The sequence below is a fragment of the Paramisgurnus dabryanus genome, chromosome 24 (genome assembly GCF_030506205.2).
Source record: "Paramisgurnus dabryanus chromosome 24, PD_genome_1.1, whole genome shotgun sequence".
Taxonomy (NCBI): domain Eukaryota; kingdom Metazoa; phylum Chordata; class Actinopteri; order Cypriniformes; family Cobitidae; genus Paramisgurnus; species Paramisgurnus dabryanus.
The window spans coordinates 5,390,232-5,417,500 of record NC_133360.1 but is presented as its reverse complement, the minus strand read 5'-3'; the positions used below and the strand labels follow the sequence as shown (position 1 = coordinate 5,417,500).

Below are 27,269 nucleotides of genomic sequence, written 5' to 3'. Positions count from 1 at the left end.
TTTTAGGTATAACACGCCAATAATGACAGGATCTAAAAATTAAACTGCAGTGAATCTCATAAAAAATACCATTGTCCTTGCAAAATCAAAAAATAAGAAATTATATTGGTAAAAAAATTACCTTATTTTAAAAATCATTAAAAGTTTGCGTTATTATGTAATATAATATTAGTAATTTATTATTTCAATTTTATGGGGGTTAATACATATTGTTTATTATTAATGAATTAATTATTAAAAAATTATTATTTTCGCAATTGTTATTTTTTTAACCCTATTTAAGACCAATAAAAGTTTTGCACAATTAATAAATATTTATCATTAACAATATATTATTTTAAGTACTACTATCTTGACATAATATTATTAATTAATAAATATTCTCAAAATTCTTAGTTATAAATAAAAACATATTTTCGCTAAAGAATTGCATACAAATATTTTTAACAGTTATTTAATTGCAAATTTATTCATATAATTTAAGAAAATTGTATTTGATTTTATGTATTTTCTATATACTTATTCCCAAAATGTAATTTCATTGTTTTGATTTCAAGTGAATTATTTTAATGAGATTCATGCAAATGTTAAAATAATGGTGGTTTAACTTTGACTGTGGGAACCGGCCTGCAATGTGCCTATTGTGGAGAGCTGGGTCACATGATCACCTGCCACACAAAGGCAACGGAAGCACAGGAAGAGATCAAGTTCCGTTTCTTTCCTCTAATCGCACCATCCGAGTCCAAAACTTACCGGTACATCTTCTCGATGGGCACGTTGGATCTCTGCAGCTCCCCGAGGGGAACCCTGGAGTTTGGTCTCACTACACCTGTGGGTCCAAAAACCAATAGTGATGACAATTTTAGTTTAATTTTACTCGCAAATGTTAACATTGTTGTAAACTGTCTACAGTTGTCTTTTGTAAAGTTGAACTACATCTTAAGGCGAATTAGAAAGTAATACCCGTGGGTGGAGTTTGCCCTATATAAACTGTGTTATAACACTTATTGTGTTAAACTTATCAACTTTGTCACTGTGATGACAAACAGACACAGTAGAACAACTGTACATAGACGAGATTAGTGACTTTCACTAGTTTGATGTTACAGCAACCACACTTGATAGATGTGTTTATACATTTAAAATACACTTTACATTTAAATCTCTTAATCCTATGCGTCACTGAAAAGCTTTTGCATGTGCCGGCTACAAACAACAAAATCCAAAGTTTTGGATTAATCTGGAGCTAATCTGAAATGTCTGCTTTACCCGCAGTCTTGGCAGCCCATCGGCGGCCGGCCTCGTTGAAGGCGGCCATTGCGCGGACGGTGGCTCGAAGGATTCCCCAGCGGAACATCGCCACAGGATCCATCCCGATCAACTGCCGGACGTAAGCACGGTCGCTGCTGCGGAGGAGAGCCACGATATCCGGACGCATGTGATCTGTGTTCTTCTCACGGAAATCCTGTCACACGTGAAGGTTACAAATAAATGACAGGGGAATGTGAAGGTTAGGAGGGTCATTCTAAAAAACAGACAGCTTCTGTGTCCTTTTTTTAATGTGCATTTAAAAATGACATGAATTGCTGAAAATTTATAAAAAATGACCTGCTGTTACTGTCAACCGTGTTACTATCAACCGTGTTACTGTCAACCCTGTTACTACTTTTCTGGCCTAATTCTCAACACTTCTGTCCAGTAGACTCTTAAAAGACAAAACTAAAATAATCCCCCTTTCACAATAAACACCCAACAAACATTTAGGCCCTAAAATGTGCGCCATTACCTTAATCTGGTATTTGACCTTCCCAGCGAAATGCAGAATGACAAAAGCCGGTTCCATCACCGGAGTCGGCACAAAGTACTGGTTCTGCTGGTGCTGCTGTTTGAACTTCGCCAGTAAGGTTTTATCAGTGGCATGGGGGAAACTTAAAAAAACAACGGCATTCGGTGTGTTAACAAACCCCTAAAACCTCACAAATATTCTCTACATGAAGAAAAGATCTTACTTGCTCTCCTCGTCGAGTAAATAGAGAAGCCCAGTTGGTTTTTTGCTGATTAAGTGAATACATCCAACATTATCGGTGTAGTCAATGTTGTGCCAGGTGATGCCTTCCGCCTGATACTCCTCCTGCAGGGGAAACCACATGAAAGACCATCACAAACCACAAATTATCACAGGGCAAGAGTTCAGGAAACCATATAGAGGTCAGAAGGCCTACTAACCTGTTCAAGTTTAAAAATGTGCTGGTTGAAGTAATACTGAAGTTGTTCGTTGGCGTAGTTGATGCAGAACTGTTCAAAGCTGTTGGTCGGGAAGTCTTCAAAGCCGAAGATGTCGAGCACGCCGATAGACAAACACTGCATTAATAAGAAATATGAGTCAAGTCCTAAGTTTGGGGTGGGACTGACAAATAATAGCAGATATAAGGCATGTTTCAGTTTTTTACCGAAACCTCCTCCTCCATATCTTTCTTATTCAGCAGAGCGTGATTGATGCGCAGGACGATCCAGTCGAACAGTGCGCTGTACAGGGACTTGGCCATCGAGTCTCGTGCTGTGATCGCCTGAGGAGATGTCAATCAAGTTAGCTTCAAACGTCTGGAAGTTTGGGTTATAAGAGGTATAAGAGCGAACGGTCATACCTCACTGTGACTGTACGGCAAAATTAGCTTGTCGTTGACGGTCACCGTTTTCCTCTTGGTGAGAGCCTCCACCAACAACTCCATCTTAACCTGAGTATAAAAAAACAAAAACCTTTAGAAAATACACCTTGATCTGATATAAACCACAGTTTTTACTACTTTAACATCAAAGCTGTTGATGAAATGGTAATTTACCTTAAGCAGATCTGAAAGGGTGGAAAGGACCTCTGGAGGTCCCACATCCAAGCCTTCTTCTCTTCCTGTGGACTTCTGACTGTACGTCACGTTACCCAAATATAAGATGGCCGACAGAACAGAAAATATCCTACGAGAAACACGACAACAAACTGAACTTCTCTGACACTTTATTTAAGTTAGCACCCAAGTTTAGTTGTTTTTGATTGATGGGACCCTACGAATAAGCTACTCACTGTCTCTTTGTGGCCGGTAGAAAACCGACCATCTCCATGGCCTGTTGTAGTCGCTCGAAATCATGCCGAAGATCATCAGCATCTTCTATCGTAAAGTTTTCCTGCAAGGAGAAACAATTGATGTTTAAAACTAAAATCCAATATTAACAAAAAGAAAAAACAAAACAAAAAACAGTCGGGGCGTACATAAACAATCAGAGTTCAAGACTTTCTCCCTACCTTACTTCGATTCAAAACGGTACACTTACAATAATAAATATAAAAATTCAGGAATGTTTTCGAGGGGAATGTTGGTAGTTTTTTCAACAAATGTCAAGATAAGAAGGTAAACTAACCTGCAATTTTAAGTTTTAAACTGAGATGGTGATATAGTAGCTCGCAGTTTTTAATGTTTTTTATTTCTAAAGCATGCTGGCAGTGTTTCTGCATGGTAAGCTGGTTATTAACTTGTCCAACCTGACAGACCATCATGCATCATAAACTGACACGCTACTAGCTTGTCAAGATGTTTTTTTATATGCTGGCCACATCAACCAACCACTGATCATCTTATGAGGCATACACACCAAATACAAATTTAACGATTTGTGCAAGTAGATTATCTACAAAGTCAACACAAAGATGTGAATAGACGTGAATAGATGGGTATAGACAGGTATATACACAAACTCGCACGGGGCGATGAAAATGAGGCAAATTGGGCGGCGATTCCCACGTTAACACGCTACTCACACCAAACTCATCTTTGCGCAAGTTAAAAATATTCAACTTAAGCGAAAAATTCAAATGACACGAAGTTAAATCCTCCTAGTAATCTAGAGCAAGGAATGTGACGCTTGGTTTTTGGTGTGTATGCATTAGGCCAGCCAATGAACATGCTGCAAAAGTAGCAATGTCATGTTTATCCTTTTACACAAAAATTGGACCTTATATTGTATTTGAGTGACTTTTATGTGAAGAACCTTTCTTGAAAGAAAAAAATGTGGGTCAGGTTTGCCAGCGCAATGCTAGTGTGCTACTGGTGTCTGTCAGGAAACGATGTAGTTACCAATGTGTCCTTTGTGGTTTCAGCACACGTCTATACCGTCGCTAGGGTGCTGAAAGTGGTTTTTCGTACAAAGCTGTGTGGTTGCCAACTGGCTCAAGTGAAAAAAGCTCAAGTCTATCATAGTCTGGTCTCTTGATATGTCTCGGGTCCCTTTGTTAACTTTTTCGTAGAGTAACATTCTTTTACCCATCTGAAGTGTAATATCACGGCTAGTGATGTCATCAGACCGTAACGCTCACCTGTTTGAGGTAGAAGTATTCTTCAGGCTGGAGGAGTTTGAATTCTCTCCGCTCCTCCTCGGACGCGCCCACCAGCAGGTAATAAAACACGTGGTAGTTCCTGTGTGACGTTGAAAAGCCAGACATTTGTTTTAGTGTTTGTGAACTGTATTGACTCAGAACCGCACCGCAGCACAGGACGTAGCAGAGTCGTCTTTCCTGTTCTGCTATCAGATCTATTATATTACTCATGCAACAATGAGATAACAGCTACAATCGTTACACAAAACAACCAATTTGTGTTTCTCACATACTCTATGAATAACACATTTAATATAGGTTGTAATCTTAAAACACTTTTTGCACTAGAATGGTTTAAGATTAGGTTGTCAAAGTTCAAAATGTTACCTTTCGTTCTTCTCTCTGGACACCAGGCGAGACTTTTCCAGCAGATATTTTTCGACAACAGCCCTGAAAGGCGAGAGAAATGTGACCCGTCAGATGTAAATCACAGCTTTAGAGAGGTCAGATGTCAATCAAAGGGTCAATGAGACAGATGGCATGAACAAAAACTCTCTCAACGGAGCATGACAGCAACCGCCCACTTTTCAGTGGCTTTGACTCCTGAAGTATTTTTATCCAATCAGTTTTCTCTGAGGTGAATCACCAGTTTACAAACTTAAAAAGAGCATGCAGGTACAGACAGATTCTTTTAATCCTTTGTTTTTACGTATCCCATGATGCATTGCAAATGATGTCAAAGTATCGTGACACACACTGATTATAGCAATTTTGCTATTTTCATCTTCTGTTAAAGCACTTCAGTTACAGCGTTCCCACAGCTTAGTTAACTTCAAATTCAAGGACCTTTCAAGGACTTTCCAGGTCCAATACCCTCAAATTCAAGGACTAAATGTGGGGACACATTTCAAGTAAGAGCAAGGTGGATAAATTGTTACAGTTCCCTTTCGAGGGAACTCGTGCTGCGTCACTGCGATGACACTTTGGGGATGCCTCCAATGGTAAGTGCGTCTGAATGTCTATATCAAATTCAACCAATGGTGAGGCTTAATGACAAAGACAGGGTGACGTGGGAGCCAGGAAGTATATCGCTATCTGAAATATTGCCAAAGACGGCGTTACAGGGACGCAGGAAGTATGGCAAGGGAGACGCAGCGTCTCATTCCCTTCTCAGGGAGCAACAGTTACATACGTAACCCGAGACGTTTTCATGTGTCTAACACAACTATGCAAAAAAGCATTTTGATATTAATCAACATTAGCATAAAGAAGATATTTTAAAAGCATTTAAAGCAAACAGTTTAACATGTGTGCATAAAAAGTCTAGAATTTTTAAGATATTATCCTACACTACACAGGGAATAATATGGATTTTTTTTTCCAGAAAACTTCTTGCATAAAATAGATTCAAGCACTTTCAATGACCTGTATCTAAGTATGTATATTTTCAAAAACTTCAAGGGCCTTGAATCCCCCCCCCAGATTCAAAAACTTTCAAGGACCCGTGGGAACCACATAGTAGTTTTGGGTAAACTATACCTTAAAATCTGGAAATGAATCACAACTCTGCTGTCATGCACTATGTCATTTCTTTATCTGTAGCTAAAAATAGAAAGCGTTTCTGTTTTACTGCATTGGTGTGATCAAACAACCTGAACTTTAATCTGCTTTGGCAAATAGTCACACCTACATACTAACAGAAGGCAAACAAATGTTCATAAGCGCTGCTAAAACATCAACCAAATACATCTAGTTTGCACTTTATGTGTCACATATGCTGTTAAGTGGGCCACAGTACACAAACTCAGAAAAACAACAGGGTGACTGCTCAGTCTCTAATGCATAGTATCGGCTTTATTGATCAGCCCAAATTGCATTACACACATCTGGTGCCTTTGTTTCTGACAGAGCCAGCATGACCCACTGACTCTAGGTCATATTTACCCAAAATAAAGATTAACTACATTTTTATTAAGATAAATATTTTTAAAAGTAATACTTTGCCAGATAAAAAATAAAGGCTAAACGTCTAAAACGAATTTGCTTTGTAATATTTTAAGACAATTAGATGCCATAAACTAAAAACAACACAAAATTTGAGTTTAGTGACGCTGCACTGAATTAATAAATCAAATAAGTGCTTCAGTGAATTATTGGAATAAGTGATAATGTAAATAAACAAATAAATGCTAACATTCGAGAAAGAGATGTATTTTAATGCGTGTTATTTTTAATAAACAAATTGCTTTCTAGAAAACAACATTTGCTTCCGTTACAGCACATCAGTATGCCCCAGTACTTACATCCTCTTAAGCTTAGTATTAAAATCGAATTACTTACACATAGTAAAAACAGGATATACTAGTTTAAGGGCATAGTATAAGATGACAGATTGGGACGCGGCATTGAATTTCTTTGAAAGGTTTCCTGAAATTCACCCTAAAACGTGTAAACAAGTTATATGATCTCTCTCTGCGTTAGGTCTGAACTCGAACAATCGGAATCACAGAAGCATTATTTGCTTCAGAAATAAATATTCAACCAATCACACGAGAGAAATGAAAGCAACCCGGTGCTTGCAAAGCAACCCAGGGTTTACTGATAAAAGTATCTGTGTTAAAACATCTTTAAACAAGAAGCATTTATCTCTCCAAAACAAGAAAGACAACAGAGATGCTGTTTTAGATAAAACGTGTGATACTGAAGTCAGATTCCCAGAATGCACCACAGACCACAGCTAAGCGGCAAACACAACAATCTTTGGTATCAGCCCAAAACAGCACGACTAGAAGAAAAATAACACTTTTCTACTTATATGGTGTCTTTCACGGTGAAAGAGGAAATGATCCACATGACCGAGATGTCAGCAGATGTCGGGTGTGGGAGCTATGCAGATGTTGATAAGACGGTCAAAGCAAAGACAAGGGTCAATGTTTATAAGCTTGCGCTGGATGAAACGTAAGCAATATACTCACCCTCGTACGACTCCGCTTTCCAGATAATTCACCTGAATGAACTTCCCAAAACGGCTGGAGTTGTTGTTGTGTGCGGTCTTTGCGTTGCCAAATGCCTGTTAATAGAAAAGACAAGATGAATGAGTATTTACTCTATCATAGACAGACTGGGTGACAAACAGACAGACAATTAAATAGGCAGGCAGATATACAGGGTGACAGACAGACAGGCAGATAGATAGACTGACAGGGTGACAGATTGATAGATATACTGACAAACAGAGAGACATATAGATAGATAGACTTGGAGACAGACAGATAGATAGGATGACAGACAGACAGATTTGACAGACAGACAGGCAGATGGATAGACAGGCAGATAAATATGATGACAGACAGATAGATAGATTTGAAAGACAGACAGATAAACAGGCAGATCAATAGATAGCATGACAGACAGATAGATAGACCAGGTGACAGATTGATACAAAGATAGACTGACAAACAAGGATGCATATAGATAGATAGACAAGCAGAAATAAAGGGTGACAGACAGATAGACAGGCAGATATATATACAGGGCAACAGATAGATTTAAAGGCAGATATAAAGGGTGACAGACAGGCAGATATATATACAGGGCAACAGACAGATAGACAGGGAGATATACAGGGTGACAGACAGGCAGATTTACAGGGTGACAGACAGGCAGATATGCAGGGTGACAAAGACGGATAAGACAGGCAGATATACAGGGTGACAGACAGGCAGATTTACAGGGTGACAGACAGGCAGATTTACAGGGTGACAGACAGGCAGATATGCAGGGTGACAAAGACGCATAAGACAGACAGATAGACAGGGAGATATACAGGGTGACAGACAGGCAGATTTACAGGGTGACAGACAGGCAGATATGCAGGGTGACAAAGACGCATAAGACAGACAGATAGACAGGGAGATATACAGGGTGACAGACAGGCAGATTTACAGGGTGACAGACAAGCAGATATGCAGGGTGACAGACAGGCAGATATGCAGGGTGACAAAGACGGATAAGACAGGCAGATATACAGGGTGACAGACAGGCAGATTTACAGGGTGACAGACAGGCAGATATGCAGGGTGACAGACAGACAGATAGACTTGCAGATAGACCGATAGATAGACTGACAGACCGATAGATAGACTGACAGACAGACAGACAGACAGACAGGTAAACGTATAGATAGATAGACAGAAAGACAGACAGACGGATAGTAGGGCTGCACGATAAATCGCATGAAATAGTCATGCGCATCTCGTCAGTAAAGCCGGTTACTCAATTAGTAGAAAATTATTATCATGGACGTTTTGCCCGCACCCTACGGCTCTGTGTAGTAAATGCTGCTCCATCTGAAAGCAGGTGATGGTGAATTACTACTAATCAAGGAACCGGCATTACTGACGAAATGCAAATAACTATCACATACGATTTACCGTGCAGACCTAATGGATAGACAAAGAAACAGACAAGATAGATAAATGGGCAGAGAGACAGACAGACAGACATTGATTTTTTTGCACTTCATATAGTATTTTTTTATAAACTGTATTTGTATTTAATTCAAAACTGGCCCTTAAGTTTTCAGGTTTACATTCAAACAAATCAAATCGTGTTTAGAATTTCAAATGCAAATACTCCTCTGACTGCTCCAAAAACAAAACGCTACCAAACAAATGCACTACATTTGAGTAAAACCACTAAAACATCAGTTATGAGTTCAGCACTGTTTGATGTTATCAAGCGCGTTATCACATTACAAAAACACAACAGTGAATAGCTGCCGATCCAACGCGACATGTTGCCAAAAAGCCCATCTGCATAAAAAAAACAGACCCGGTTTGATTAATGAGTCTTTGGTGTTGAAACCTCTGAGGCCGATGCCAACGTCATCCTGAGCCCACAGGGCAATGACCCTGAATGTGAAATACTGTGAGCCCAGCTCGGGCAACAAAAGCTCTGCCACGGGAGAAAAGCGGGTGCTGTGCATTTTAAAGAGGAGAGGCATTGTGCCCAACACCAGTGGAAAAAAACGAACCGGTCGTTTTACTGAAGCAGATTGGGAAGGGGGTGGGGTGCTAACCAAATTAAGATTCACTGCTATGAACCCTTGACCCGTTTGACAAAGCATACTGAATATTAGGGTTACATGACAGTTATACTGTAACCAAGGAGTTTCATGTAGTACTTTATGGGTATGTGAAACACAAAAGTGAGATTTCTACAGGGACCTATACTAACAAACACACAAATTTATCACAATGAACTTCTTTGAACCTTACTTTAAATAGTTATGGGACATGACAAAATTCAAGTGAGTCATAAGATTGACAGCAAAAAACTGAAACGAAACAACTTCTTACTGACAACTTCTAACTCTGTTAAAAACTATTTTTACATGATTACTCGGGGAAAACATGCATGTGTCAAAGCAGTGGTGCCTTACAAACACGTCGGTCCAGCAGCACGCACTTTACATTTTAATCACACAATAATTGTTTTATCTCGATTATCTTGTTTTTGTTATTGTTTGAATCAAAAACAATTAACCGCACAGCCCTAACAGACAGAGAGACAGATGTAGATAAACACACAGATAGATAGACAGACAGACAGAAATATAGATAGACAGACAAACACATAGATAGAAAGAAAGACAGATAGAAATATAGATAGACAGACAAACATATAGATAGATAGACAGACAAACACATAGATAGATAGACAGATGGAAATATAGATAGACAGACAAACACATAGATAGAAAGAAAGACACTGATAGTTAGACAGAGGTAGCTAAACACATGTAGACAGACAGAGATAGATACACACACAGACAGACAGACAGACAGACAAACTGACAGCAGTTGATAAAGAGGCATATACAGAAAGATAGACAGACATACAGACAGCGTAGATAAACACACATAGACAGACAGACAAAAAGATGGTAGATAAACACATATAGACAGACAGAGCAAGATAAACACATGCAGACAGACAGACAGACCAACCGACCCACCGACAAACAAAAGTAGATAAAGAGGCATAAACAGAGGGATAGACAGAGAGATAGACAGACATACAGACAGTGTAGATAAACACACATAGACAGACAGACAAAAAGATGGTAGATAAACACATATAGACAGACAGACAGAGCAAGATAAACACATCCAGACAGACAGACAGACCGACCGACCGACCGAACGACAAACAGAGGCATAAACAGAGGGATAGACAGAAAGACAGACAGACAGAAAGCAAGACATAGATATTAATAAAAACACAAATAGAGACAGACAGACAGACAGATAGATGGATAGACAGAGATAAAAAACACACACAGACAGACAGACAGCAAGACATAGATATTAATAAAAACACAGACAGACAGATGTAGATAAACAAGCATAGACAGACAGACAGACAGACAGACAGCCAGCAAGACGTAGATATTGATAAAAACACAAAAAGAGACATACAGACAGATGTAAAAATCAGGCATAGATAGATGGATAGACAGACAGAGGTAAATAAACAGACAGACAGACAGACAGACAGACAGAGGTAGATAAACAAGCATAGACAGACGGATAGACAGACAGACAGAGAGTAAGATGTACATATTAATAAAAAAACAAAGAGAGAGAGACAGACAGACAGACAAACGTAAAAAAAACAGGCATAGATAGATGAAGACGGAGGTGAATTAACACACACAAACAGACAGACAGCAAGATATAGATAATATTAATAAAAACACAGATAGACAGACAGACAAACACAAATAGACAGACAGAGGTAAATAAACACACGTAGACAGACAGACAGACAAATAGACAGAGATTGATAAAGAGGCATAGACAGGCGAAGACAGACAGACAGAAAGCCATAGAAATGGATAAACACACAAACAGACAGACAGACAGACAGAGAGGCATAAACAGACAGATAGACAGAGGAAGATAAACACACAAAGAGACAGACAGACAGACAGACACAAAGACAGACAGACAAAGAGGCATAAACAGACAGATAGACAGACAGAGAGCATGATGACATAGATATTAATAAAAACACAAATGGACAGACAGACAAACGTAAAAAACAGGAATAGATAAATGGATAGACAGAAAGAGTTATATAAACACTCACAAACAGACAGACAGCAAGACCTAGATATTAATAAAAACACACATAGATAGATAGATAGATAGACACAAACAGACAGACGTAAAAAACAGGCAAAGATAGATAGAAAGACATACAGACGTAGATACACACACATAGATAGACAGACAAACAGAAACATCTTTTACATTTATATGTTCTAACAATATTATAAAGCAAAATGTAATTTGTAAATAATGGCACTTAGTATTTTTTTAACTGTGGATGGGCTTGTTAGTTACAGTTTAAAGTAGGCTTCTTATTAATAATAACAATATAATCCATAATACGGCTGACATTTTACATTCATAGCCAGAAAAGCAATATGAAGTACATTTCAGTTATGCCGTCCGTCAATTCTAAACGTGCACTACAGTCAATTCAGATTCAAACATGTTTTTAATTGATTTTAAAACATCACACAGCCAACAAAGTGAAGTATCTCCCTGTCTGAATGTTGCAACAGCATACATGCTTAATCTTAGGCTGTCAGACCTGGAAAGAATATAAAAAAAAAGGAGAAACGAGGGGAGAGAGAAGTTTTTGGAAGTCAACTTGTCTGGACTTGATTCTTATTCTTCAACGTTATTTGGTAGTCAAGGCCACACACATTTCAACAGCAAAGCCACAAGTTTTAGTTCCGTATCTAAAATGCAACGACAATAAAACCTATTTAGGTTAATTGGACAACTGCCAAACACACCCTTACTATAACCATTAAAAAAAACTATAAACAAATCAGCAAGCATATCCTTTCTGGTTTGATCCGTGCATGGTTTAAAGGACGTTCATTACAAACTGTAATGAGAATTAATCTTTCTTTGCAAACTGAGACTTAATAAAGTTTACTCATCTAGCCACTGAAATCGAATCCATCTATACAATGTCACGCAAAACAAAGACCTCCATTCTGCGAGAGGTTTTATAGAAAGGCCAGCAGAATCTTATTACTCACATATAACAGTATTGGACACTCACATGACTATTAAATATAGCTGCTTCTCCTTTTACATTCAGTCGAGACCATCTCGACATCTCCAGCTTGCTATGAGGTCATTCTTCATGAGATGCTTTCAGTGTTTATACAAAGGGAAGGTTCGCTAAACTGGTGACAGTAGGAGTATGGACTTAGATAAACAGTCAATAGTCTTATTTAAAACAAGTGTCCTTAAAAGAGGAACAAGGGCTAATTCATTGCCTTACTATAGTAAAGTGTGAGAGTTGCACGTGCAAAACTTGACACCAGGATGCAAGCGAGCTCGAGTGGTGGTTGCTAAGGTCCGGTCAATTGGTTGAAAACATTCACAATGCTTGCATTAACGAACAACATCGGTAAACTACAACAACCGAATGTGACGCCGATGGTCTCCATTATTAAGACAAATAAAGGCTGTTGTCTATTTAAATAAACACAGAGTCTCTGTTTAGATTGTTAGAAATGTGAGATCATGATGCCATTTTGTGGCCTGTAAATAGCTCAACTTATCCATATGTCAACATTAAGCCACCTTAATATACCCACCTAAGCATTTTAACATGAAGCCCAGAGATAAACAATAGGCATGAATTGGTATTACAGCTCTGGACTTCCCGAGTGACAGCACGCCGGCCCCCGCATTCAGACCGGCCAATCATGGGTTGAGCTTTCACCGCGACCACTTCCTGTTGCAAAAAAATTTGCTTCCTGTACAAGCAATCAGCTTTGGGGAAGTTCCTGTCTGTAGGCAGCAAAGTAATGACCTCAGAGGTTTCAGATACGTGTAAAAAAAAAGAGCCATGCGTCGATGCTTGGCGACGACAGTAACAACAGAAAGCTGTTTGCAGACCGATGACTGTTTTTGTAGTGCCGATAAAAAGCTCGAAGCAGTTTAAATGTCTGTGGCAAAAGAGCTCTGCTGTTATATGATCCTCAAATGACGTAATGCCCTAAAAACAGCTTTGCTCTGCACGAACCGTTTGGGTTTGATGGATTCCAAACTTTAAAATCCTGCAGGCCATTTCAAGAAAAAATTAAATTGTGCTGCACACAAATGGGTCAATTACCTTGACTCACTTTTAAAATATGCCGTTACTGAACGGCGCACGTTTACAATACATTCATGCTTGCTTATATAACGTGTCGAGTACCATTTTAAGTATTTAGAATGAAGTGATGAGACAAAAGTCAAATATGCATTCAAACATGTTACACAGAGGCGGCTTAGGAGAATAAGAAACGGAAAACAAGCAAAAACTGGTTTGGCGTGTCAGTCAACAGCAATAGGCCCCAAAGATCGCTTTGTTTATATTATAAAAAGAGTTCGTATTCAGCCCTTAAGTTGTTTTGACAAAAAGGATTGTAAAATTTTAGCTCACACTCAGACACTGTCCAGGTTGAAGTTAACCTAACTAAAAAACTACTTGCTAGTTATTAATATCCATTCCTAGAAGGCCACGTACTACCAAGTGCTAAGCCTTTTCAAACACACCTTAATCAGCCGATCAAGGTCCTCAGGATTACTTGGGAATTGCACAGGTGTGTAAGGCTTTTTTACTCAATTGTAAAAAATGTACGTTAGCTACACAATACTCATGAGTTCGATCCTCGGGGTACACACATACTGATAAATTCAAATGTACAGACTGAATGCATTGTAAGTCGTTTGGGTTAAAAGCATCTGGCAAATGTATTAAAGCGTTACTTCACCCCAAAAGTACTCCAATTGTCTTCAGAACACATTTGTTGATATTTTTGATCAAAACTGGGAGGCTTGTTGTGTCTAGACTGTAGTCAAGCCCAAAAAATAATGAAAGACATCGGCAAAAAGTTCAATATTAGTATTATAAAGCAACAAGAAAACTTGAACGCTTTTATTTTACAATTTGTTCTCCTCATTGGTTGTTCAGTGCTCGTTCACAAGCAGACGTGACTAACGTAGTTGCCAACGTTTTTTCCCTTTTTTATTTAAGACATGCAAACATTGTAAACAATACTTAAACAGCCCATATAAAATGTAGGGGTGTAACAATACATTGATATTGATCGATACATCGATTTAATTTCGAACGATTAGATGCATCTATGCCACACATAAAAAAATAGATTTTAAGTACGTTTATTTTGACACTGTACACTCATTACTCATTCCTTGACGTAACGTTGATTTCAAAGAGATTTCAAAGAGTTTAATTACATGTTCATTTTAAATTTTGTGGTTGCATTTGTAAGTAAAACAACTGCTGATAACTGCTTTACTAGGCACGTAATATAAAAATATTGATAAACAAATTGAATTGAATTGAATCGAATCGTAATCGCATCAAAGAAGCGTTTGATGTATCCGCAGAGAAAATTGATTTTGTATCGAATAGAAATGGACTGTCCGATTTACACCCATAATAAAAATGCACAAATTACTTGGATGCGCCGTAGTCTGCTTGTGAACGCGCATTAAACGACCAAAGAGGAGAACAAATTTTTGAATTAAATCATTCATTTTGTTTTCTTTGTGCACAAAAGCATTCTCGTCGCTTTATAATATTATCGTTGACTTTTTTCATTAAAGTATTATTATTTTTTAGGGCTGCAACGATTAATCGTGTGTCCCGTTAAAAATGCCTGTCTGGAATCGATTCTGAATCGCAAGGCTGCGATTCTGTGTTTCATGAACAGCTTGTGCATAAACTACGGCATTTGGTCAGTAGGAAGTCCTTAGGCAGACATTTTCTTGAATAGCGTTTGTAATTAGGGATGCACCAATAGGATTTTTTTGGGCCGATACCGATTTAAACAGACAACTTCTGGCCGATACCGATGCCGATACCGATATTAAACACTTGTAAACAATACTATAAAGTGGGTCTATTAGCTTATTTATTTCTGCATCAAATTATTTTTACTGAACATGGATTGGATCAAATTAACATTCAACTGACCAACATAATAAGAGAGGCACAAATTAAGCTAAAACAAATATAATAAGACAGCATGACAACCTTCAAAGGTGGTTTTTGATATTCAGCATTTACCTTATTAACAACATTAACTCATTTTTTACATATAATGGATTTCTTTATGCAGTTAATTAATAAACAATCGGTATCGGCCTTTCTCGTGCTTTTGCCGATATGCCGATGGTTTCAAATTCATCAAAAATCGGCCGATTAATATCGGCGGCCGATACATCGGTGCATCACTATTTGTAATGATACTTCTGTGGCACAAAGTGAGTTTTGCACGAGAGCGCACCCTGGCTTTGGGATGTGCCGGGATTTCGACGTAATTCATTTAAATTAATTCAAATTAATTTATTGAGAAAACGTGTATTTGCACGATTAATCGTTACAGCCCTATTATTTTTCATCCAAAATATCTTAAAATGTGTTCTGAAGACAATTGAAGGACTTGGTGGTTTAGAAAGATACATAAGTAAGTCAATATTAATAAAATTGTCATTTTGGGGTGAAGTAACGCTTTAATGTAAACATAAACGGAGAGTTTGTATTGTCGAACGTATGCAAAAAAAATCATTAATAAAAGACATAAACAACACCAATACACTGAATATTGGGCATTTTCAACCAAAAAAAAGGATCTTGGAAGACACAAACTAGCTTATAAAACTAAACAAGGAATAGAAACCTCAATAAGATCCTATCATTGAGAATCTGGATGGCGTCTCGTTCTGCTCTTAACACTCGATCGAGCAGTTTCACAAGCTTCTTCCACCACAAACGCAGAGAAGCAGAAATACTCAAACTCATGTGTCACAAAACTTTGACAGAGAAACGACTTCTAATTTTCACACACCGCAAAAATGAGCGTCAGCAGAACCTGAAGTGTTTTATCTTCTCCATGGCTTGCTTTAAAAGTGAACTTTGATATTGTAGAGTGATAAGACATAAACCATCGTGAATTTACAAATTCACATTACATCATGCACACAGGAAACATTTGAAGTACAAGAAAGGTGTCAGCCTCGGAAGCCATGTGGGTTGGTTTCGAAGCAGAAATAATTTGGATGATCACAACTTGCAAAACATTTGCACGCACAAACCTACAGATAATAATGCACCTGGTGAAAAGTGTTGTATTACTGCGAGTGTTTTGAACATTTATAGTCTTACAAGTGCAAAACGTCACTGTTAATTCACATCCTAAACGTTGTTCATATACTACATGTAAACGTGATCTCGGGGTGGTTGATATTTTTACAAAATAACAGAATGTGCTCGAACAGGTTTATGAAAACGAGAAATAACTGAAGTAAGTGACATGAGAAACCAGAAAAAACAGCAACAGAGACGAGGAAAGCCTGCAGATGCAGATTAGCTGCTATTGCGACATAGGGTATGAAAGTAAAGCATGTTATGACCCTGCATTTCAAGCAGAGGCTTGTGGGAAAACTCACTGTAAATACTTGATCCATGAATTTAGAGTTTAGAGTAAAGAAAAAACCTGATGAGAAACTTATCATTATGTTGTTACGAGGTATTTTTTATAGCCGATTATTCTCCAGACGGCAAAACCTTTGTGCAAGAGTTCAACGTTGCGCAAAAAAAAAACGTATTTTAAAGACAAATAAAATTTGAGAAAACTACGACAGCTCATGAAACATTAAAGAGGGCAAAAATCTGCAAAAAAACAACAACTGACAATCATTCTTTGCATTGCAAACAACAGCATAATAATAGCTTAGCTCGCAACTAGTTTTAAATGGCGGAAACGCGTTACAATAAGGTTGTTTTTGTTAACGTTAGTAAATACTAGGGCTGGGCAAAAAAATTTTTTTGATTAATTGCGTTTTTTATTAATTACCCACTTGTAAACTGCTCTTTACTGAGCAGTTTACAAGTGGGTAATTAATAAAAAACGCAATTAATCGAAAAAAAAATTCTCTTTACTTTACTGCTCTTTACTTTTTTATTAATATAGTATTTGTATTAAATCTATATTCATTGAGTTGAATCGAGAATCAAGTATAAAAATCGACCCGAGAACCAGAATCGAAAATCGAATCGAGAATCTAAATCGATTTGATAGCTTGTGAATCGAAATCGAATAAATCAATCTGGAACATCTGAATAGATACCCAGCCCTAGTAAATACATCAGCTAACATGAACTAAGAGTGAGCATTCGTATCTTTCTACATTAGTAAAGGTCATTACAGTAATTCATGTTAGTTAATTTTGCATCGACTAATATTAGCAGTTACTACTTTTGATTTATAAATGTATTTTATTAATGTAAATAAATTAAAATAACATTTAAATAAAATGTTGAAAGAATATATTGCTCATTAGCTAATTGTAAAGTGTTACCCAAATACGTCACCTGAGGTCTGAAACTTCTTTTAGATAAAGTGTGAAATTTCTTTAAATATCTAATGTCTAAATATAACCTCTAACAAAACTACACCTAGCCCACACTTAATTATGGTATTCGACTAATTCACACCCACTTTGTGAAGGACTTGTTAAATAAGAAACTGAAAACCATTCTGCAAAAACTAGACCACATTTGTTTAACAATCTTACCTCCAGCACCGGCCCAGCACCTAAGATGGTTCTCTCCACTCCGCTAGCATAACCCTTTTGGCTTAGGGCGGTAAGGCAGTGAATGAGAAAATTAGTGCTTTGAGTTTTTCCAGATCCACTTTCCCCTGAGATAACAATGCATTGGTTGATGTGCTTACGCAGCATGGCGTAGTACGCCACATCAGCGATGGCAAAAATGTGGGGTTCCAACTTTCCCAGCTGATGGTTCTCGTACATCTTGACGTATTTGGGGTTGTAAATGGGCAGAAACTTAAAAGGGTTGATAGCGACCAGAATGCTTCCAGCATAAGTGTAAATCTTCTTCTTACGAAATCGATTGCGGAGGTTGGCCAAGATGCTGTCCTCGTTGAGGAGCGGGAGGTTGCAGAGATCCTCAAAGTCCTCCTGCTGCGGAGGCAAGAAACCACGAGCGACCAGTCGCTTGGAATCTCGCTCACTGGCAACGGCAGGCAGGTGAACGTAACGGATCGAACCATCGTGGTTGCGTTCTTGAAGGAGAAAGTAAAATCCTTCTTTCTGCGAATGCTGTTCCTGGGCTTTCCGTGGCCAAAGAAGAACCCTATGGGCCGGAATATCGGTAGATTCCAAGACCCATTCCTCTCCGCCGCATTCCTTCACCTCGGCCAGGACGTAGCGCTTACTGGCGTCAAGTCCGAGGGTCGTCGACGCATCCTGGATGACGCTAGCTGCCGTGGCCTCCTTGGTGACTTTGAGCGTGCAACACGACGATGTCTCCACAGACAGTCTTGGGTATATCTGAAGTTCAAAAGCTTTTCCGTCTTGGTTAGTCGTCCCATCGCCATCTTTAACACTCATTCTGACTCCGGACGAGCCCCTTCAGCATTACGTACTACCTTCACAAACACCATCTAGCACCTGGGACAGAGGACATATAGAATTAGGAATGCAAATAACGGTGTTTCAATCCGTAACTTTCACCCCAACAAAAAACTACATGTTACTTTCCATACTCACTTTTTTGTTGTTTTGCAAAATAAAAACACTTACATTACTTGGAATTTATACGATTTCTAAATAAACTAAAGTAAAATAAGTTACAAAAGATGTGCGCTGCATGACGTGCAAGCGTTACCAGCGCAACGACCACATTTTACAGACATCACTTGCTTGAAATAAAATTTATTTTCTAGTAAAAAAAACATCTCTGTCATATCTTGAGTGTTTTCCTGCAATGAACTCTGATCATCTGTAGATATTTTATACATGCAGTCAAGGGTCGTGCAGGAAACCGCAGTCACGATCACGGTCATCATGCTTACTAACTCACATCACATCTCTATAAATATACAGTACAAAACCACAGTTGTTGCATTAAAAATGATGATATCAACGTGGCAACTGCATCCCTTGCAATTTGAAAGATAAAGAATGTAATCATGTGCTTTTTACGCTTCACAAGGGAAGAGGAATTAAGGAAGCTAAAAAAAACACGTTGACAACAACACAACAGCTAAATATATGAACACAAGTAACACCTGTCTGCTTGCCCTTAATATTTTCGACCTTTTGAAGATATTTGATTTATAGCATGATTTTTTATTTTAGAAGAAGTTAGAAAGAGTTTCCACCACCCATAACTGATTACAGGATTTAGGTTTGGCACAACAACAACAAATCACATGAAACACTATGACGCTTGTTCACTGAGGATTTATTTCCTGAAGTTACCAAGTCCAGATCCAAATCTTACCCTCTTAGCTTTTTAAAATGAAGTCCATTATTCTAATGGTTTGATCTGAAAAATCTGCAGCTCTGTCCACATGTGCATAAACAAAACATTGAGCATCCCAACAACCTGGCATCAGTTTGTCTGAGCAATTGCAGACGGTTTGACTGTTCTTGCGATTCAGCTAAGGTTGTTTTTCTTCATGCTAAAAATATCAACAATATCCGTATTTGTTGGCATACGCAAACCATAATGACCAAGATGTTGAACCTCGGCATGGCTCCCCAATAAGGAGATATTCGTGAAAGTAGGCCAGTCTCTGAACCTGGCTGCAGACCATAACCACAATCAATAACATTTTAAGACATGCAGAAAGTCTTAAACCACAAAGACAGAGTCATTATTATAGTTCATTACGAGCGGGTAGACATTGAGACAAGCCAGGTTAACTCTTCAATACAGAAAACAAAGGACCGAGCAGAGTTTAAGAATCCAACAAACTTCACGCAAGTCGAACATTTTTGAGATAAAGGCAGAGGTGGACCAGACAAGGTGCACCATCCAAAAACCTAAACTTCATGAAACATTTACATTTATGCATTTATCCAAATTGACATACAAATCCATATAACAGTTTGCCTGAAGATTTGACACGTATCAAATCTTTACATGAGCAGTAGAGTCGACTTGAAAAGAAAAAGCTTGAAAGAAACACACACACAAATAGAAAATAGTATAAAGTTGTCTAAGTAAGCTAAATGACATGAGTTCATTGGCATGGTGCAAGAAGACCCAATAAACTGCCAAACAAAATCACTGCTGGGCTATCAAAACCATCACTCATTATTGATATAACTTGCACCAATGTTTTTCCAGCGAAATCTCCAAAGTCTCTTGCAATACATTTTTTGCGAGGGGGGTTGGCCGAGGGGAGCGATTTCTCAGTAATTTCAGTTTGGACCAAGCGGAGCCAGTGCCTCATGTTTCAACGTAAAAAAGCGCAGCACCACCGAGATCTCCTTTAACACATCCCTCATCGAGATGTAGGCTCCCACGGGAGGAAGAAAACCCTGAGGTAAATCACTCGCAGGTTTCATTATGCAGTCCAGATGCATCTGTGAACGAGAGGGCCGTTCGACTGGAATGTGTAGTTGCGCTTTTGTTTAAAAACCACCTCCATTTAGAAAGTCTTTTAGCAGACGCATGGAGAGGAAACACAAACCTCCACACCGCAAGGGGTTCCCTGTGGACGATATCTCTGTTATTCTACACCGCTGGATCTTTGCACATTCACAAAACACTTTTAAAGCTTTCATTTTAATGTTTAGTTACTTAAATGTTACATGTCATAGTGTGAATCTACCATTATCAGCTTATAACATTGCAGTATTAGTATGAAGTTAAAAGTATAGCCCTGTAATTACACGTTTGCAAGAGTCTGCGTACAGTGCGCGTGACGCAATTTTTATCATCAGAAGAGTGCGCTAGGGTTGTGCCGATAGACAATAGTATTGTGCATCGACGATCGCCAGATAGTCGGCTTTAATGACAATAGTTGGCGATGTTTATTATTATTATTATCGTCAAAGTTTCACATTAACATGCGCATCCCGTGCTATTCCTCGCATGAGAGGGTTTGTGGGCTACATTTTGCGCGAGATATGTAAAAAAGCGCTTCTAAAAAAAATGTCGGCATTTAGCGGCATGTAGTGCGGCATTTCAGCGGCATCTAGAGGTGAGGTTGCAAATTGCAACCAATGGCTCAGTTTACTGATCACCCCTCACTTTTGAAAAGCATAGAGAAGCTACGGTAGCCACCACCGGACAAACGTGTCAACGTCGGAGACAACTTAGTAAAAAAAGATTGTCCGTTATGGGATCTGTAAAAACATGGCGGCACAAAAGGGGTGACTTCCATGTAAGAGGACCCTATGTATGTAGATAAAAACATCTCATTCTAAGGTAATAAAAACATAACGGTTCATTGTAAAAGGTCTTTATACAATATAGTTTTGTATATTATTAGACAATATAGTTTTGTATATTATTTAGCATTTCTGTCAAGAGATTCTTCTAAAAATTACACACTGCACCTTTAATTTGTCCTTTTTATGTTCTTAGTATTATATCCCTTTTTGCAAACCACCTTACTGTGAAATAACCATTTATTAAACAATGACCAGAGATTGCATTCACGCATTAGACACAAAACAACTTACAGTGCATTCAATTTGTATATTGGGATCAAACCCATAACCTCTTTGTTAATGCAATGCTCTACCCATTGAGCCACAGAAACACAAGGATGAACAAATGTTAAAAGATTTGTGTCTCTACAATACAATCTTTCAGGACACTAAAAGTTAAATACAGCATAAAGCATTCGGCTGAGAAGTTCCCCCGCCATCATTTCCAGTTTCATGAGAGGAAGTTCAAACTACCATTGGTGCCATTATGAAGAAGAAACAGTAAGTCAATGTAAATACCAGCCTGTGCTCAATAAAACGCTGTCAGGGGTTTTCACAGCGGGATGTCAATCTAAACGGCGGTCACAGATGTGCTCCGGCTTTAGTTTCAACATCCAGAGACCTCCTACCCCTACTCGCCCCATCAGATGAACAAACACTGTCTAGTCAGGGTGGACTGTACGAATACCTGCTGTCACTTAAATATATCTATAGTGGAAAGCAAAACATCAAAAACACTTTAATTAAGCCTGTGTTCAACATACATGTTCATAGTATTGTAGCTCAATAGATGAGCATTGAATTGAATAACCGGGAACACTGACATACTGATAAAATGTAAAGCTTGTAATGCACTGTGAGTCACTTAAGTCTCAGTGTTTTAGATATCCGTTTATTGGATAATGAAGATTTATTAAAAACATGCCTTTGTGTGCTGCCCGTTCAGATTTCCCGACTGTTTCGAATTTCACCAAATCACTGCAAGATGACTGCAACATTTGTGACCGGACGACAGGCTCGCTCTGAAACATTTGCATGCAAACGGTCTCCTGTGCATGCCTGAAAAAACATGGGCAAATGTTTCAAACACCACTTGGAAATGTGCAGCTAGTTAACGTAAGTGGTCACATATACGGTCTCTCTCTCTCCATATAGAACGGCATTACGTCAAACAGGGATAAGCTTACATTTCTAATCCTAAAGGTCACGATTGTCCAGAGGGAATTGCCAATTATGTTTCAAAAGCACCGTGGAGATTAAAGAGAGAGGAAGTTAAAGAAACAGTTCACAAAAAATTTAAATTCTGTCATTATTTGATTACCATCATTTCATGAACTGCATTTTTACCCAGCTATTTTTTAATACAAGGAATGTTCGTAGCAACCGTGCTCAGAAATATTAAACATAACTTCTTTATTACACTTCTACTTCTCAAAAGACTTAAAGCGATACGGACAATGATGCGGTTACGATACATTTACAGGGACTTTTGCACAGCTATGATCATTATGATTTTGTGTTTCATAAAAACAAAATGGTTTCATCATTGGAGTAAAAAAACAGAAGTTGAATCTCTGGGTAAGTGCCACGGTACCATTAAAGGCAAAAGAAAAGCAGAAGCGTTTTTCAGCCAGGGTCATCAGTAGATTGCTCAGCAGGACACAGGGCACATGACCCATCTGTGACAAAACCAAACCTGAACCCAATTCCTATTGATGGATTAAAACAAATCTGCTTTGGTTAACGTGGGGCATTGTTGGGAGAAGCAGAAAAGAATGGAGGTTTAAGAAGTTTAACAAGTTTTAACTGCTTTGAAACCAAATGGGAGCTTAATCCTGTATCTCATTACGTATCTCTGGTGTTTGGGAACCCTGTTGAATTCACAGAAATAAATGGGAACATGACTGTGTTTTACACCAGGACCAAGTCTGCTTTCATCCAGAACAGCAAATAGCATTTAAAGCTTGTTAGACAGAAGCAACATCATATCCATTGAGAAAACATCTTGAAGATATTAACTGCGTCCCTCCTAAAACTCCTGATGTTACGACTCCAGCCGTGATGAAATGTTTCTGGAGCTCTTGTTCATCATCTCACAGCATCAAAACTCTCGTTCATGGCTTTTGACTGAAAACTTGGGAGTCTTGCAGAATTTAGTTTAAAAATTTAGTTAAAAAGCACCTATTTCATTGCTAAAAACAATGTTGTTTTGTGTATTTGGTATAATACAATGTGTTTGCGTGGTTTATGGTACATTTTTGTAGCTCCAGATTTCACTCTCTTCCTGAAACACACGGATTTGAAAATCTGTACTTTGTGATTGGCCTGAAGACCTACGACGTCGCCGGAAATGTGACGCTCCTTACCATGTTTGAAAGATTCGATCACAATGCAATGCAAACAGGAGTTAACTTACAGGCTGTGAGTCCGAAGAGGGAGGAATTATGACAATGTCGGTCTTTACTACCTCACCAATCCCAGGAAGTAAACTGTTGCCTACAATCTGTGTGTTTGTCGTAGTCCAAGAAAAGATATTCACGTTGGAGACAGTAACTCGCGTCATCGTTTACTTTGGGGTTTGTACCTTTAGCATATTGTTAGCATGTACTAATACACACTTTCACACTAAAGGAAATGTAAAATCTACTGTTTATAAAAATAAGTTATGTCAACTAAGCACAAGCCAAACTTTAAATAGTATATTGAATTTTCTTGCAAAACCAGTTGTTTTAAAGGTGCAGTGTGTAAATTTCCGCAGCATCTAGCAGTGAGATTGTGAATTGCTCAGTCCACCGTTCACCGAAAAGCATGGAGAAGCTACGGTAGCTGCCACAGGACAAACATGTCAATGTGAAGACAACTTAATAAAAAAGTTTGCCCGTTAAGGGCTTCTGTAGAAACATGGCAGCACAAAATTGTGACTTCCATGTAAGGGGACAAAAACGTCTCATTCTAAGGTAATAAAAACATAACGGTTCATTATATAAGGTCTTTATACACCACTAATAATATAGTTTTGTAAATTATATTGCATTTCTGTCAAGAGATCTTTCTAAAAGTTACACACTGCACCTTTAACTTCATGCTTAAATTTTACACCAAGAAGGTTACTGTAAAACCACGATTATTTCACAGTTAGCATGGTCTAACTGTAATAATCAAGTTTTTTATTTATTATAGGGCTGCAAGATATATTAAAACATCATAAATGTGCATATCGCAATAGTTTCCAATAAATGAATGATGTTATTACTTTAAAAAGTTAAGTTTTAGGTCATTGCAGAGAGTTTTGATTGGCTTTTTTAATAAATAATGTAAAAATGTATGTCTAGTAATTGTAAAAAATGTAATTCTAGTCTGCTGAAAATTTTTCAAGTGAAAAAAACATTTTTGGCAAAAAAATATTTTGATTTCAGGGTAAAATACGACTCTGACGTTAAGCCAGTTTTCATTAGACTCCCCCAGCTGTCTTGCAGAGTCTAAAAATCTCAGACGTCATATTTACATCAAATGAATGGTTGGATGGAGCAATGTTTGCACCTCAACTAAACAACCGGCATCAAAAATCAACACTGTAGAAATCTCACAGCTGCGCAGACGCTTACAGCCACAGTTAATGATCTCAGTCTCTGGTAATGGTTGGGGATGGAGGGGGGTTTATGAAGTCACTGGCACTCAAACCATCACGTCCACTTTCCACTTCAGACAGGACACATCCTGTATGAGATCAATGGAGTCCACAACTGTGAGTGGGTGAACATCAAAACCCTGCCATTACTGACCCGTTGACCTCTGCTCTTTGTTCTTTATCCCGACAGTAGCACAAAAGAAGAGTGCCATTTATCTTTTGGACAGTACAAGCGAGTACACTAGAGCCGACTGATGAGCAGTCAATAAATATTCCATTATTGCACTACACTAAAACAACTTGCCATCACCTAATGACCTTAACACAGAACAATTTCAGGGCAATGTTGTTTAGCCTCGCTAGAAAAGGGGTTGATGGAAAACAGCGAGCGAATGCGTGTCAAACCATCTCAAAGTCGTTTCTTCACGGCTCTGTAATTAAAGTTATTTATAAACTTGGAGTGCATTGGAAACGCAGAAACTGCCAACAAGACGGGCCTAGAAAACCGCCTGATCCCTTCACTTACAAGCGCGGCTTAAACGTTTTCCGTCCACATGCCATGCGTGCGTCATCTCCAATCCACACCGCACAACTCGGTCGACTCCTTGATGCTCAAGTATCTTTTATCTTTCCTCACCCCTCAAAAAAGACACACCCATTATGCATTGCTGTTAGCTTACTTTGGTGCACGTCTGAATTAAAGAGCCGTCTTTACCACAGTAAACCAGATGACGGATGTTTTACCGAATTAGGGAAGCATTCCAATGCAATCTGCCAGCTTGCAGATTTTTCGAGAGGAAGGTAGCTACTTTGTAAACCTTACGCCGGGAGACAGAATTTGTACCATATGCTGCTTGTCAATATCAATTTCTGTCCACTGATCAGTTCAAACTGTTTACTGCAATCCCTTCGTTATTTTAAATGAAATATTGAATGTTTAAAATAAACACATACATATAAAAATGTGATCAATACAGTATTGAAATGTTGAAGCTATATCATTCAGTTCTAATTCCATTGGTGCTATTTCAATGGCATCCTATCCACATATGGTGCCTTTCAAATGTAACAACAACAAAAGCTTTGTTGGTTGCTCTCTCAACCTCTCAATAACTCTTTAAAACAAAGAATAAGAAAGTGAGTGAGAGAGAAAGAGAGAGAGAGAGAGAGAGAGAGAGAGACAGGGCGAGACAGAGGGAGGGAGTGTAGGGAAAAAGCCAACCGTCTAGAAACCAACATGAATACTCTATGACTACATCGACATTCATCAGCAAATATCAACTTCCTCTTAAGGACTCACTCAAGTTCCTGCTTAAGGAGTCATTTTTGAGCGTTTCCCAAATCAAGTCAACACGAAACAATTATAACCCATCACACTTCCATAATTTGCCATATATTCCAATGGAACGTCATATTAAACAAGAAAATATGAGCGTTGCGGGAGGCACTGAACAGAGCCAATATGAATTTGAGTCAATTGTGGACGACTCCTTAAAATTTCTGTCTGTTGGTATAATAAGAGTAACACAAAATCCAATAGATGTGTGCATAACTACTCGTTTGTACGATCGACTCAAGGGCTCATTATAGTTCTGCGTAAGTTCGTAGGCTACGCGCCGGTTTTCATTCATACTTCCGCGTTATCGTCCGCGTCTATGTGCACTTACACATGCAGACCGCTAGTAGACAGTATCCACGAGTGTAAACCACAGTAGTAGTAAAACAGCCGAAAAAAAGGCGCTTGGCCAGTAAGGGGGCGTGCACACCAAAGCTTTTACGCCCGCGGCCGGCGCATGTTTTCAATTGTTTCCAATGGAAGCTCAGCGTTTTTCTAATAAGCCAGCAGCTAGCGCCTTTTTTCCGCGCTGAATACTGGCGCGTCAATGTCAGTTCTCACACGGCCCTCCAATCACAG

The 27,269-nt window shown here is 38.5% G+C and overlaps 1 protein-coding gene across 16 annotated transcripts in view; it reads right to left on the bottom strand.

The window, feature by feature from the left end:
- The window catches only part of LOC135722669 (myosin IXB), a 46,283-nt gene that overhangs the window by 17,463 nt on the left and 1,551 nt on the right, over window positions 1–27,269 (bottom strand). For all 16 annotated transcript variants that reach the window (XR_010522521.2, XM_065244374.2, XM_065244360.2 and 13 more), the window contains exons 2-14: window positions 18,052–18,948; window positions 7,339–7,433; window positions 4,751–4,813; window positions 4,364–4,463; window positions 3,077–3,177; window positions 2,841–2,970; window positions 2,646–2,735; window positions 2,451–2,567; window positions 2,227–2,361; window positions 2,010–2,131; window positions 1,787–1,928; window positions 1,270–1,465; window positions 754–829 (exon numbers count right to left, since the gene is read on the bottom strand). Coding sequence is in view for 15 of the 16 variants with exons in the window: in XM_065244374.2 (XP_065100446.1) it covers window positions 754–829; window positions 1,270–1,465; window positions 1,787–1,928; window positions 2,010–2,131; window positions 2,227–2,361; window positions 2,451–2,567; window positions 2,646–2,735; window positions 2,841–2,970; window positions 3,077–3,177; window positions 4,364–4,463; window positions 4,751–4,813; window positions 7,339–7,433; window positions 18,052–18,888 (2,204 nt within the window). In the remaining variant the exon portion in view is untranslated. The remainder of the gene's footprint in view (window positions 1–753; window positions 830–1,269; window positions 1,466–1,786; window positions 1,929–2,009; window positions 2,132–2,226; window positions 2,362–2,450; window positions 2,568–2,645; window positions 2,736–2,840; window positions 2,971–3,076; window positions 3,178–4,363; window positions 4,464–4,750; window positions 4,814–7,338; window positions 7,434–18,051; window positions 18,949–27,269) is intronic.